General features: G+C 37.9%; 1 protein-coding gene across 2 annotated transcripts in view; it reads left to right on the top strand.

Moving 5' to 3' along the window:
• Positions 1–15,366, top strand: part of EMB3012 (embryo defective 3012) — a 111,444-nt gene that overhangs the window by 84,282 nt on the left and 11,796 nt on the right. For both annotated transcript variants that reach the window (XR_016094764.1, XM_088940837.1), the window contains exons 27-29: positions 8,230–8,301; positions 8,469–8,544; positions 14,352–14,459. Coding sequence is in view for 1 of the 2 variants with exons in the window: in XM_088940837.1 (XP_088796963.1) it covers positions 8,230–8,301; positions 8,469–8,544; positions 14,352–14,459 (256 nt within the window). In the remaining variant the exon portion in view is untranslated. The remainder of the gene's footprint in view (positions 1–8,229; positions 8,302–8,468; positions 8,545–14,351; positions 14,460–15,366) is intronic.

The following is a 15,366-nucleotide window of genomic DNA, read 5'->3' as shown; positions in this document are numbered from 1 at the left end:
TCTCCCGGCTCCCATAAGAAATCTCTCATTAACTTTTCCAAAGTCCCACATATTCCCTCAGGCATTTTTAAACACCGATAGAAAGTAAACAGGCAGGTTGGCCAATGTTGACTTAATGAACTTATCAATCACCAGATTCCATAAACTCTTTTTGCTTGGGTTATCCCCTAGTGGCAGCCCCAAATAGATCAATGACCATTGAGCAATCTCGCAACCCAAAATTCGGGCCCTATCCTCCACTTCACTTTCACTCAAATTAATGCCAATCACACGGCTCTCATCTAAATTCACTTTGAGATTAGTCACTTGTTTGAACACTGTAGAGAATATGGGCCGAATGGCCCATAGGCTGTTTATTCTTTCTTACTGTTTATGTTCTTTTCTGTAATGGGCCTTATTCCTGGCCCATTCTTTCTATGTTATGTTCTTTGTAATTTCTTGCCAACTAAGGGCCTCCTTGTAATTATTCAAATTTATCTTAATAAAATAGTGTTAGGGTGTTGAGAGAGAGTAGTGTTTGAAACTCATTCTCAAAACCCTCATTGTCGAACTCTCAAGGTCCATTTTCTTCAGTTTTCTTCATGGTATCAGAGCAGGCCCGAACTTCAGTATTCTAGGGCCGAAAGCTTTAGCTCGTGTTGCCTGATTCTTGAAGGTCATTAGAAGGTGCCCAAGACTCAAATCTCTTGGAGATGTGGTTCGGTGGCCAGGAAGAATCAGAGAAAAAAAAGGGGGAAACAGCTTGGTTTCTGATTTGAAGCTTAAATATTATAAGTTGTGCTCAGATTTTTGGGTTATTTTTTCTGTGTTTGGACTGTTGAAGTGTCCGAAATTTCTGGGTTGTTTTTTGTACAGCTATTCGGCTGTCTTTTAATCTGGTTTAACCCAGAGATTTCTGGGTTGTTTTCACTCCTTTTTGGACAGTCAAAACTGTCGAAACATCCTTGGATTCAGTGTTGCGAATTGTTGCTTCTTTTTAGCTGTGTTTTGGGGGCCTGTACGGACTGTTCTTGAGGTTTATTTTCACCTTTGATAGTGGGGTCTTCTCTATTGCCCACACTGTGTTTGTAAAAAGGCCTCTTCATCAATACGGACTGGTATTTACTCTTCTTGGCTACTTTTTGGTGATTACCTTGAAGTCCCTGATTAGAAAAGGAACTTTGAAAACAAGAATGGTGTTGAATATGGACAGGTTCAGGAGACTCCAAGTGATTCTTTATTGACTGTGACCACAGTTAAACTAGATGGAACTAATTATCTGGCATGGTCACAATTGGTAAAGATTTATATATGTAGTAGAGGAAAGTGAGGTTTTATTTCCGAGAGCAAGAAGGCTCCCCCAGAAGATGGTCCATTCTACGAGAAGTGGATGCAAGAAAATTACACTGTCATTGGGTGGCTTGTGAACTCAATGCAGCCACAAATTAGCCAACACTACCTATGGATGAATTCAGCAAAGGAAATTTGGGACAATGTTGCAGAAACCTATTCCCAAAAACTAAATGTGGTTAGAGCCTATAAATTGAGAAGTGATGTGAAGAATTTAAGGCAAGGGGAGAAACCTTTAGCTGTATACTTCTCAACTCTGAAGTCTCTGTGGCAAGAAATTGACCTAATAGAAGTTGTAACTTGGGACACCACCAATGATGCAGAGACCTACAGAAAACTGGTTGAAAGGAACAAGGTGTTTGAGTTCTTAACCGGACTAAACCCAGAATATGATATCACAAAACTGAATATTCTTTCCAAGGAGAGTGTCTCATTGTCACAAGCTTATGCATTGGTGAGCAGTGAAGAGAGCAGAAGGGTTGTCCAGGTTCAAGGGGCTGGTATTAGTGATCACTTTGCGAATATGGGGGTTAAACCCAAAGGTGTTGTTGGGACATCTAGTGGCTCAGGAAAGAAAGAAGTTGTATGTGAGTATTGCAAGAAGCCGAAGCACACCAAAGACAAGTGCTGGAAATTACATCCTGATCTTGTTTCCATTCGGTTTCAGAAAAAACATGATAGTAAAAGGATAGGAAGTGCAAATGTGGCTGCTGGGCCAGATAGTGATAAGTACTATACTAAAGAGATGTCTGCTTATGCACAGTTGGCAGCCATGAAAGTAGAATATGAAAAGTTTGGGAAGATGGTCAGTCATCTAGAGGATGTGACTTCTTCCAACCCTTCAGGAAATTCAGCTTCTTCTGCATTTGCTCATTCAGGTATAAGGGCTTCTGCCAATCATGCAATCACTTCAGGTAATCTTAAAATCCCTTGGATTATTGACTCAGGTGCTTCTGATCATATGACCAACCTTTCTACCTTGTTTGTTTCATATGACTTGCTTCCTGGACGTGATAAAATCACTTTAGCTGATGGTTCACTTGCCCCCTATTTCTGGCAAGGGAACCGTCAAGGCTATAGATTCCTTGTTCATACCTTCTGCCCTTCATGTACCTAGACTAAATACAAATTTGTTGTTTGTAAGTAGTTTAACCAAGTCACTAAACTGTTGTGTAACCTTCTTTCCTTCCTACTATGTTTTTCAAGATCTGGAGTCTCAGAAGGTGATTGGGAGTGGCCATGAGGCGAACGGAATATACCTGCTTGATACTCTGGGACAATGCACTGATCATCCTAGAATGTTGCTTTTTGGTCTGTTTCTTCAGAGTCTATTAGTCGGATTATGTTGTGTCATCGTCGTTTGGGTCATCTGTCTTTTTCTGCCTTGAGTGATCTATTCCCTGAACTGTTTAAGGGAATTAGTTTGTCCAGTCTTCTTTGTGAGCCTTGTGAGTTATCAAAGCATTGTAGAAACAATTATCCTTTGAGCAATAAAAGATCTTCTTTTCCTTTTAATATTGTACACTCTGATGTGTGGGGGCTTTACCACTTACCCTCCATGGGTGGTTACAAATATTTTATCTTGTTTATTGATGACTTTTCTTGGTTCACTTGGATATTCCTGATGAAATCCCGTGATGAAGTTGCAAGAGTTGTAAGACAATTCCATGAATTTGTTCTAACCCAATTTGATACCAGGATTAAAATTTTCAGATTTGACAATGCAAAAGAATATTTTGAGAAGAACCTATCCTGCTCTCTCTCTGACATGGAGGTTATTCATCAAAGCTTGTGTTAGGACCCCAAAACAGAATGGAGTTGCTGAGAGGAAAAATAGGCATATTGTTGAAGTTGCAAGAAGTATCTTATTTGCCTTACATGTTCCTACAAGGTTTTGGGGTGATGTCGTTCTCACTGCCACCTACCTTATAAACCGTATGCCATCCAGGGTTTTAGGGTTTAAGTCTCCCTTCAATCTCCTTCATCCGGACAATAACATTTTTCCTATTCCTTTTCGTGTCTTTGGCTGCACCTGTTATGTACATGTTCCAAGTGTCTAAAGGCATAAATATGAACCCAAAGCCCACAAGTGTATCTTCCTTGGTTATTCTCCCACACAAAAGGGTTACTGTTGTTTTGATCCAAAGACTGGCACTCGGTATATCTCAATGGATGTCACCTTTGATGAGCTTTCTCCCTTTTATGGTTCCTCTCCGGAAGGACATTGTTCACAGGGGGAGGATTTGTCACAGGTGTTTGCTCTTCCTCTTCCTGTCCCAGTTGAGTCTTTTGATGAGTTTGCTTCTCCTTCAAATGAATCAAGGGCGGATCAGTCGTTCCATTCTCCCTGTCTAGTGTTCTTCCACCTTTACCTCATCCTATTGTCAATCCCAAGGTGTATCAAAGGCAAAGATCCAGAAATGAGCAGGTTGTTTCTCCTACAACACATGAGCCTCATACACTTCCAGTCACAGATGAAACAACAAGTACAATTTCAGCACCCTTGGAGTCATCCTTCCTTGACCTTGATATTCCCATTGCTGTCAATCCCAAGGTGTATCAAAGGCAAAGATCCAGAAATGAGCAGGTTGTTTCTCCTACAACACGTGAGCCTCATACACTTCCAGTCACAGATGAAACAACGGGTACAATTTCAGCACCCTTGGAGTCATCCTTCCTTGACCTTGATATTCCCATTGCTGTTAAAGGAAAACAGAAGTGCACTGCTCACTGCATTTCCAAGCACCTTTCTTACAGGTTGCTTTCACCTTCATACCTTGCCTCTCTCTCTTTTGTTGCTTCTAACCCTATTCCCATGTCAGTGTCAAAAGCTCTTAATATTCTAGAATGGAGGGATGCTATGAGGTCTGAAATTGATGCCCTACACAAGAGTGACACATGGGAAGTGGTTGATTTTCCTGAAGGGAATGATCCAGTCGGTTGCAAGTGGATCTTTACTATCAAATATCGAGTTGATGGCACCATTGAAAGGTACAAGGCCAGGCTGGTTGCAAAAGGCTATACACAGAAATATGGGATTGATTATCTGGAGACCTTTGCACCTGTTGCCAAGATGACATCTGTGAGGGTTCTTCTATCTTTAGTTGCTCACTTTGACTGGTCCCTTTATCAATTGGATGTGAAGAATGCATTTCTGAATGGTGAATTACTAAGGAGGTTTATATGTCTCTTCCTCCAGGGATGTATGGAACTGATATGAAAGGAAAGGTATGCAGGCTGAAGAAATCCCTTTATGGACTAAAACAGTCCCCTAGAGCATGGTTTGAGAGATTTAGAACAACACTTGTTAACTTTGGTTATGTGTAAACATAGTCTGATCATACTCTTTTTGTGAAGAGGAGTGGACCTCTAGCAGTATACCTCATTGTATATGTAGATGATATTGTAGTGACTGGTAATGATGTTTCAGGAATTCATGATCTAAAATCTTTCCTCCATATAGAGTTTGAGATTAAAGATTTGGGGGAACTGAGATATTTTATTGGCATAGAAGTTGCTCGATCCAAGGATGGGATTCTTATCTCCCAAAGGAAGTATGTTCTTGACTTGCTTTCTGAAACTGGAAAGATGGGTGCTAGACCAGTTGCTACTCCTATTGATACGAGTCATCAACTCTCTGCCTCAGATGGGATATTGTTAGAAGACAAAGGAATCTTCCAGAGACTTCTTGGGAAACTTCTGTACCTATGCATGAATCGGCCAGATATTGCATATGCAGTCAGTTGCATTAGCCAATTCATGCATGCTCCCCGAGACACTCATATGGCAGTAGTAGAGCGAATCTTATGTTATTTGAAGGGCTCCCCAGGAAAGGGAATTATGTTTTGCCAAGCATGGTCATATGAAACTTGAAGCCTACACCGGTGCTGACTGGGCCGGAAACATTGATAACAGAAGATCTACTTCTGGGTATTGCAGCTTGGTGGCTGGTAATGTTGTTTCTTGGAGAAGCAAGAAACAATCGGTTGTTGCTCGGTCTTCAGCTGAAGCAGAATACAGGGCCATGGCACATGGAGTTTTTGAACTATTATGGCTAAAATCATTGATGGAGGAACTTGGGGTTGAACATGACAAGCCAATGATGTTGTACTGTGATAATCAGGCTGCCATCAACATTGCTCACAACCCAATGCAACATGATAGAACTAAGCATATTGAAGTTGATCGACACTTCATTAGAGAAAGGGTCTCTTCAGGTGATGTATGTCTTCCTTTCATCACATCTGAAGGACAGTTGGCAGATTTTCTCACCAAAGGCATTCCCAAGGCAAAACTTCAGCATGATACTAGCAAGCTTGGCATGATTGACATTTATGCTCAGCTTGAGGGGGAGTGTAGAGAATATGGGCCGAATGGCCCATAGGCAATTTATTCTTTCTTACTGTTTATGTTCTTTTCTGTAATGGACCTTATTCCGGGCCCATCCTTTCTATGTTATGTTCTTTGTAATTTCTTGCCCAACTAAGGGCCTCCTTGTAATTATTCAAATTTATCTTAATAAAATAGTGTTAGGGTGTTGAGAGAGAGTAATGTTCGAAACTCTCACTCTCAAAACCCTCATTGCTGAACTCTCAAGGTCTGTTTTCTTTAGTTTTCTTCAAACACATTGATCACTAGCTTTAAATTACTAACCCAACTTACCTCATCCCCACCATAGAAGAGATTTGTGTCGTTAGCAAATTTTTTATGGGTTACTAGGACCCTATCCCTCCCTACCGTCCAACCTTTCACCAAGTTTCTAGAATCTGCCCTCTCGATGAGCTTCCATAGGACTTCGGCAATTAGGGCAAAAAGGAAAGGAGAAAGGGGGTCCCCTTGCCTAATGCCCCTAGTAGCCAGGAAGTGATCTACCACCATACCATTCACTAAAATAGAATAGTGGCATGTCCTAATACATCCTTTCACCCAACTGCACCACTTCTGCCCAAATCCAAAAGACTCTAGGACTTCCAATAAGAATGACCAATCCACCAAATTGTATGCCTTTTCAAGATTCAATTTGTACACCAACTCTTTCTTCCCACTTCTTTTGAAATCTTCCACTCTCATTTGCAATTAGGATTTGATCCACAATTTGTCTATTCTTCACAAAGGCACCTTGATTCGGGGAAATTATTAAGTGTAGCACCTCTTTAATCCTCCGAGATAACACCTTGGCAATGATTTTATAAAGGTTGTGTACCAAACTGATGGACCTGAACTCTTTGGGGTGACAAGCTCCTCCCTTTTTAGGAATCAGAGCAAGGAAGGTAGAGTTTAGACCTGGATTGATCACCCCTCTTTCAAAAAATTCAGAAAACACTCCTTGAATATCATCCATAAGTATCTCCCAGCAGTCTTGATAAAACACCATCTTAAAGCCATCATGACCAGGTGCCTTAGATCTATTCATCGAAAATATGGCTACCCTTATTTCTTCTAATTCGAAACTTCTCTCCAACCACACCCTCGAGTCTTCTGGGAGCCTAGGCCACTCCAAACCTCCAATCTGTAATCTGCTAGACATAGGCCTTTTGTAGATGGACTTGAAATGGTCCACAAAAGCCCCTTCAATCTCATTCTCCTACCATTGGCTATAGCATGAAAGAATTTTGTGTTCCTATCACCTTCCTTTACCCACTTGTGCCTGGACTTTTGCCTCTAGCTAATTTCTTCTAGAAGAGGATATCCTCCAAATTTTTCCTCAGCTCCCACCTTAGCTCATTGTCCCTTTCCCCAAACAAGCCTAATTCTTCTTTTGCATCTAGCTCCTCAATCTGATTAACCAACTGTTGTTTTCTTTCCTCTAGCCTCCCAAAATGAAGAATATTCCATTCTTTGATTTTACTTTTCAGCTCTTTCAGCTTCCAGTGAAATTTCATACCTTCCTAATTGACCCTTGGGTTACTTCCTAACCACCACTCCTTTATTTTCTCCTTAAAACCTGGATGGGACAACCACATATTCTCAAATTTGAAGGGGGTAGGTCCTCTATTCCTAGGCTCAAGCTTACTTATCAAAACTGGCCAATGATCAGAGATGACTCTAGGCAATGTCCTTGACACCATGTCTCCTCAATGTTCTTCCCAATCAGCAGTGAAGAGATATCTGTCTAATTTTGAACAAATTGGTTCAGCTTGGAGATTGGACCATGTGAAACAGTTATGCGAGAGGTTCAGTTCTTTGAGCTCAAACAAATTGATAAACTCATTGAATTTCCTCATGTGGTATTTCTTTGCCGCACATTGTTATACTCCTCAGTGAATCTAATTACATTAAAATCCCCTCCTAAACACCAAGGACCTTCCCATAAGCCTCTGATATCTCCTAGTTCTTCCCACAACTCATTCCTCTGCCTGTACCCATTAGGGCCATAGACATTAGTTAAGACCCATTCACAACCATCGACCACCTGTTTGAATTTGACAGAAACTGAAAATCTTCCAACTAATTCTTCAACTCCTTCAACAACTTCATTCTTCCTCAATGTTACTATCCCTCCAGAAGATCCCCAAGAGGGGCTCATTGCCCAACTAATACCATTTGCTCTCCACACACTTCTGGCCCACCTACTATCAAGTGTCATGAGCTTAGACTCCTGAATTAGGAGTATATCTGGGTTTTCCTTTCTTTATAGCTCTTTTATTAACACTCTCTTTCTTACATTCCCCATACCTCTCACATTCCAACTCACAATCTTCATTCTACCTTCTTAATCTGTCCATAATCTCTTTTTCTTCCTATCTACCTCCTTTCCTTCCCCTTCCCTTTCTTTCACTGAATTTGTATTGTAGACGACCAAATCATGCCCATATTAATGTAACCTGTATTCTGCTGTTGAAATTCTTCCTGGCTCTTACATCGACCTCTCGCTAACTTATTTGTTATTTTTTATTGAAGGCTGTAAGTCATGGTAGGGCTCTTGTACGAATATCTATTGGCAACAATGCACGGAAGTCAGACTATATTATGGTACTTACATTTTATCAGTTATGAAACTATTGGAAATTTCTTATGCAGTGTTTGGATGCATCTGTAGGCTGAACTTCTTATAATTATCCAGCTAGAAAGTGTTCACGTAGCTTCTGTTTATAGAAGACTTCTGCATTCCATGTTTAATGTATGGATGTATTTTTCAGATTTCAGTTGGTGCTCATTTACATCCACAGAATCCAGTCCTACATGTGGGTCGTTATCTCAACTTCAGTGTAGAAGGTGGGTCTTCTATTGGCATCTCCTACTTGAGGGACTCGGCTTTTCTTTCATTCTATTGTACTCTTTTTATGCTTGAAAATGTTTAATATGTTTGATTTTATTTTTAAATTTTCATCTGAATGCACTTTAAATGTTATGCTTATGTATTTTAATTTTAGATAATAGGTTTTTAAAACATTTATTTTAAAATTTAAGTTTATATTTTTTATTAATATTTTTTGCATTCTTTTAATTTTCTGACATTTTAAATTCTTTTTGGCATTTTTGTATTTTTGCACCTTGAGCTTTTAAAACACTGATAAGATATATCTCTGAACAAATTTTGCACTGCAACCCAAGAGTAGATTCTGCCCCATAGAGCCTTGACAATTTCTTCTTCCATTCCTGCACATCTTTCAAAAATTCTGGAATTTCTTTCCAGCTACACTGTCCATACTAAGGCCAGAGGCATGATATTTTCCCAAACAACTTTTCCTTTTTTTGCTTGCCACATTAATATATCTTATATTTTGGCTCAACCCTTATTAAAATTTTAATACTGATGCTTGTTTGGAAAAGTTTGTTGCTTGATATTTCTATGATAAATTTTGCAGGATATAACCCAACTTACATCTCACTTCTTTTTAATATGTGGTTTTCTTTTCATGTTTAGATATAATTAAAATTTAAAATCATATATTAATTGAACAAGAGATACATAATTGGTAAGCTATCACATATATTTCTGTTACAAAAACAGTTGCTACCTCAGGAACGTAGGTGACATTTTGTAATGTTCCAACGGAACATTCCTAGAACAGAAACATAACCATATCTTTGGTCCCAGAAACACCATAGATGTTCCTGCGGAACGTTACCAATGGTGTCTGAGGTACTTGAATATCTATTCTTTAATGAATGTACATCCATATTCTTTTGGTTTGTAAAATCCCAGGATGATGTGTGGCTCATTGTGACACTAGCAAGTGCACTAGCCGTTCAAGTAATAAAGTAGAGAGTGAAGTATCGTTCCCACGAGGATTTAGGAAACAATTACCAATACTAAATTGAGCACTTCTTATCTGATCAACAAATAAATCAAAACTCTAATGAAAGCTAAGAAATCCTAAATTAAAATCTATCTAAATCATTGGCCCAATTGCCTTCAATTCAGGTTAGAAAAGTAAGCAGTAAATGTCAATCTCAGAATTCAGCAATCTATCAATTTGGATCATTCGAATAAATCATGATTGAGCCTTGGTTTGGTGAAACCCCAAGGTCATGAACAGCCTCTCTCAAGCGCATGTTCATCATATGCATGAGTGACGGTTCTTCTATCTCTAGCAAGAATCTAATCCCCATGCATGCATTTCTTCAAACACTTCTAAGGCATCAATTCAAATCTGAATTGATCACCAACTGAACTGTGCAAGTTATCTCTAACCTTGCACTCAATTCAGTTCTTGAATAGTAGATTGCTGAACTGAAATTTTACAAGCTGAAATACATCAAGGAAGAATGGAAACAAGGAGAAAGAAGAAAGAAAATATACAAAGAAACTGAATTCAAATCAAAAGAGAATGAAACTACAAATGATTTATTACAAAAGATCTTTGAATCACAAACCCTCAATTTGAACTCACCTTCTTCTTCTAGCTTGCTTGTCTTGAACTTCCTTCAGCCCTTCTTCTTTTTCTTCCTTGCGCCTAGCCTTCTTCTCTTCTCTTCTCTCAAGGTGGCCGAACCTCTAAGAGTGGGAGAGCCTTCCTCTCAAGCAATTGAACAACTTTCTCCCCTCCTAGAGGCCTCCTTATATAGTTTTTCAAGGGGGCTCTTGCCCCTTCTTGAAGCCTCTAGAATGGGGTGTATTACACCCCTTATGAACCTTCTAGAGTGCTCCCTCCTTCTCTTCAAGAAACATGTAGGAGTTGCCGCCCCTAGCTCCCTTTGGGCTGCTATTTGGGCTACAAATTAGCTTGCTTTTGAGCTCAAGTGGGCTACACTCTAGGCTGTTATTTGGGCTAAAAATGGGCTGGGCCGAAATTTCCTTCTTGCTAGGCTTCTTCCCTTGGATTTTCCAAAGAGTTTCACTTGCTCTTCTTGGGCCGAATGAAATTCTCTTGCTCTCATGGCTGGGCCGGGCTGAACTTGATAAATTTTGGGTTTTCTTTTCTTGCTTTTGCCTTCTTTTTGTTGATTTGGCTTCCCCTGAAATCTTTCTTGCAATCAAGTTAAAATAAGGCAAAAATTAATAAAACCGGCATAAAAATCCATGCAAAAACCTCATAAAATATAGATAAATTGTAGGTTCATCACAGGCTAACAAGTTTGAGGACATGGGTTCAAGTCTAGGAGCAGCCACTTTGTGCTAAAAAATGCCAAAGGTTTGGTCTGTGTCCAATCTATCTCCTGCAAGATCCTAGATATCTAGGATCTACATGGGGTAATTGATGTAAGTCATGTAACAGAATGCATTTAGCTAGATCAGTTTGAGCCTCTTTGGAAGCCCAAAAAGAAGCTAAAGATGAAGAGAAGGATGAAACGGCTTGAAAAAAGTCCTTTGGCCTCATTCTGTTCTCCAAGGAAATTCACAGGAGAATAGTTGGTGAAAACCAAAAGTGGGGTCTTCTTAAGAAGAGGGTATTAAGTTTTCTAGAATTTTACTGTTATTTCAAAATTACTATTCATAGTAAAATCGTGATCTACTATTTTTAGTAATTTATGGTGCTTTACACTTAGTTTAGAATTAGTAAAGTGTTATTAGTTCATTTTAGGACTTAGAATCTTTATTGGAGTGTCCCTATGAGTTACCTATGGATTGTCATAGTTTTAAAGCAATTAGAAGTTGATTTGAGTCAGTTTCCTAGTTCAAATTGGTAAAAGGACATCTTAGTTCTCATGGCGAGTCTATTAATAGTCACGTAATTGCAATTTGGAATATTTGATTTGATGAAATAAACTTCTATGAGGTCTAACTGTTATTTACTCTCACAGCAAGAGTTCTTTTCCTTCTTTCTACTCTTTTGCACATTCTTTGGTGGACAGCAAGCTGTCTACTTACTTTTCCATATATAGCTTTGTCAATTCCTTAGCCATCTTTTTATCTACCTAACTGTATGTTTGTACTTCTAGGGTCTCATTCCATCTGTTATGGCTCATCCAACTATAACATTAGAATCCCCTTTGACTCTCAAATTTGTAAGGTTTGATAAATAATAATATATGTATATCCATATTAACAAAGAAAAACTGAAGTTATAGGGAATGATATGTCACCAGTTCAACCATCTGGGTCAAATGGGCCAACCCGTAATATGTCAGATATGTATATATATGTACATATAAATATGTACACACACATATATAGGTAAAAATATGTATTATATTAATAAAATAATGTATAATTATATTCTACACGTAATATATGTATATATAAGTATTATTTTATGTTTAATTTACATTTTTTAATTCAATTTTTCATTTTTTATGTATAAAAAATGCTAAAAGTTATGATTTGAAGCCAAAAAGGGGTTTTTTGGCAAAAAATAGCAGGGCAAGGCACTTTTGGCCTCTTGGGATGCATAGATCTCAAAACGTTACCTAAAATAGAAAAAAGATCACCCCAATTGGACGTCGGAGTGAAAAGTTATGGCCTCCGAAAATTTGCATATGCATTTAGTATGCAGCCTGTGACCTGGTGACCGGGCTGAATGCGTCAACGTTCAACCACCCAGGTCAAATGATTTTGACCCAATCAACAGTTTTTGAAGGATTTCCGGGTTTTATGAGACCTGGACCTGGAATTATGACTGGGTAACGGTTTGAACTGTTTGACCGTCCAGGTCAACAGTAGGTTGAGAACACTACCATATTATATATGTGCTAGGCATGGACATGTGTGCATGTGTAAGAAAGGGTTTACTGGTGCAAAAATTATGCTTGTTTAGGGACATTAGTTGAAGTATTGGTAAACACATAAATGCAACAGACAACATGGCCCTTTAGTGGAAGATGAAATAGGATCATGTAGATAGCTCGAAATAGTTGGTGTAAGGCTTTCTGAGTGGAGTTGAACTGACAACTGAGTTGAGATATGAACGGGTAAGATTTTACACATTTCTCTTGTATAAAATTTGTTGGACTTTGTAGCTGATAAAAAAAATTGTTGGATTTTGTAAAAAGTGTTTTATTGACTTAAAATGCAAGGATAAGTGCATTTGCACATGCCATTGAACATCAACAAGAACACATGACTAAATTCATATTAATGGTTCATAACATGATGAGTTGGGGCAACATTACAGCTTATGTTAGCATTTCTCCTGTGGCCAGCTTGTTGGAGCTTCATGTCATATTGAGAAAATGGGAATGAAATATGAGAGTCATTGATGTGTACATGGTGTCAAGAAAGAAAATGTGGGGGAATGAAATCAGTTTTCTCTTGATTCCTCAACCAATGCAAATTTCATAATTTTTGGATGATTGGAATTTTGATCAAAATTCCTTGGAAGTTATTTTTTAGTTTAGTAGTGTCTTACTTTATAGCTTGTTGTGCTTGTTTTTTTACGCTTTAAAGAATTCAATGCCTTTTTCAAAAAGGGTTATCTATTCATTTTAACTTTAGCTTGCTGTGGTCAAAACTTGTCTGTTTTCTTTGATTTTGTTGCCATTTTGTTGGCAGTGTTTGTAGTAACAGGATTTAATTTAGAGTTTTTATTTGCCTTTTTGAAGCAAGGCACAAATTAATATATATATATATATATATATATATATATATATATATATATATATATATATATATATATATATACCTGAATTTTGAAAGAATTAAATGCTAAATACATAAGCATAACATGTAAGACATCTTCAAAGTGAAAACGTGGAAGTGAAAGTGAACATATATGGGCCATACTAAAGTGCTTTGTCCATCCAACGATTCAAGCATGTGAAACTTTTAATTTGTTTATTATCTCCTAGTTCCATTACTTAGAGTAGCTAGTGTGATATTAAAACTTTCATTCCTAATCCTAGGATATTGGCCCTCCACCTCTGTAAAGGCCCTTTGCGGCAAGCTCAAAGTCTATGTGGGGTTTGGGGCAGTACCTCCAACCTAATTATTTGGCCTGTATGTATAAAAAGGTGCTGGTTTTGTAATTTTAGTTGCAGTTCATTCTTTTTTAGAACTAGGGATTAGATACTAGTTGTATTTTTGTTGCTTTTTTAGTGGAAGTTTTGCCATTGAAATCCTTTTTGCAAGAACAAGACTTGAAAAGTATTCAAAGGGTATTTATTTATTTTTTGAAAGGAAGTATGGTATTATATTAAAAGATAACAAAACATGTACAGCAAGTTTCTGTACCCAGGGCTTTTACAAAAGCTAAGCACTACAATCCCAACCCTGTAACCCCGTTTTACAAAAAGGTTTTCATGTATGAAAAAGGAACCAAAAGGTTTTTATTTTTGTTTTTCTTGAATAATGCATAGACCATTACAAGTATACAAACAGCAATAAAATGGTGATGTAGAAGTTGATGTACCATTGCAAAGGTGTAAAACACATAGGAATCTTGAAAAAATAACAAAAAAGAACTTATTTAAAAATGGAATGCACTTGAGCTGAGGTAAAAGGATTGGGGGTAAAATGCAATGAATTTCCTTTTGTCATAATTTCTTTCCGCTTTTTCCATCTTTTTCCTCAGGGTGAGGACATTGTGCCTTAGGATTTTTCCTAGTTCCGACAATTCAGTAGTTTAAGATTGGACCATTCTGTTTACAAAGATCTTCATGTTCTATGTGATTAAGATCCTACATTTCTCTGTATGTTTCAGGACTGAGTGATCTGGTTTCAGGCCAGTGGTTGAGTTCCAATGAAAGTGTTATATCTGTGGATATGTTATCTGGAGAAGCCCATGCGGTTGGGGAAGGGACATCTCAAGGTACATAATCAAAATACTTTAACAGACTAACTTTCTCTTCTGCTTGTATAGTGGTGTATGTGTTTATAGAAGAAAAATGAAGGGGTAAAGCTTCATTTGGAAATCCCATCATCCAAGATGAAGCTAGAGACTAGGGAGATTTAAAAAAGTAATTATTAGGTTTCATGAAAGAAATGACATTTCTGTTTGCACAAAAAGTGCATCTTTGAACTACTTACTGCATAGAACAAGAGAATCAAAGAACAATTGTTTTCATGCCTTTCGATTACCAATTTGAACAGGGCCATGCTTCATTCTTTAGATTTCTATGATCTCGTCTAAATGTGCCAAATGATAGGAGAAGGGTTTATCTCCATTTAGTCCAAGCGTACTGCGTACTCAATGCAGCAGTTGGTTAATTACCAGCCTAAATTCAGGGATCCCTAGGAGAAAGTGGCACCACCACCTCTGGATGTTGAAAAAAAGTTGGTTTATGACTTAACATTATACTAGTCTGGAGAACAAATATTTTGGGGATGGGGGTGTAATCTTTTCCAGATAACAAGGTGGTGTCAGTGGAAATGCCAGTCGTCCAAATATAAGAAACATGTTGGAAATGTCGGAAATATTGTAAAAGTTATAGACATGGTGGAAACATTGTAAATATGCAAAATATAGAATGATCTTTTGTGAAATGATAAAAGAAGCATAGGCACACCTTTTTTAAATTATTATCTTGTTCCAAGTCATTAACAAAGCTAAGAAACTAAGGTTATATTCCAAAAGAATATGTTTTGAAGTTGCCCAATAAACCTTTAAATCCAAAGTGTCATAAGTTGAAGCAAAATTTAAACTCAGAGAAAATGCAAATGGTTGTAATAGATCAACCAAATAAAGTATTACACAAACAAAAACTAATATTTAACTT

This window comes from Nelumbo lutea, chromosome 4 (genome assembly GCF_056320005.1).
Source record: "Nelumbo lutea isolate HS-2025 chromosome 4, American lotus-T2T, whole genome shotgun sequence".
NCBI lineage: Eukaryota > Viridiplantae > Streptophyta > Magnoliopsida > Proteales > Nelumbonaceae > Nelumbo > Nelumbo lutea.
This window is presented reverse-complemented; position numbering and strand designations above follow the sequence as displayed.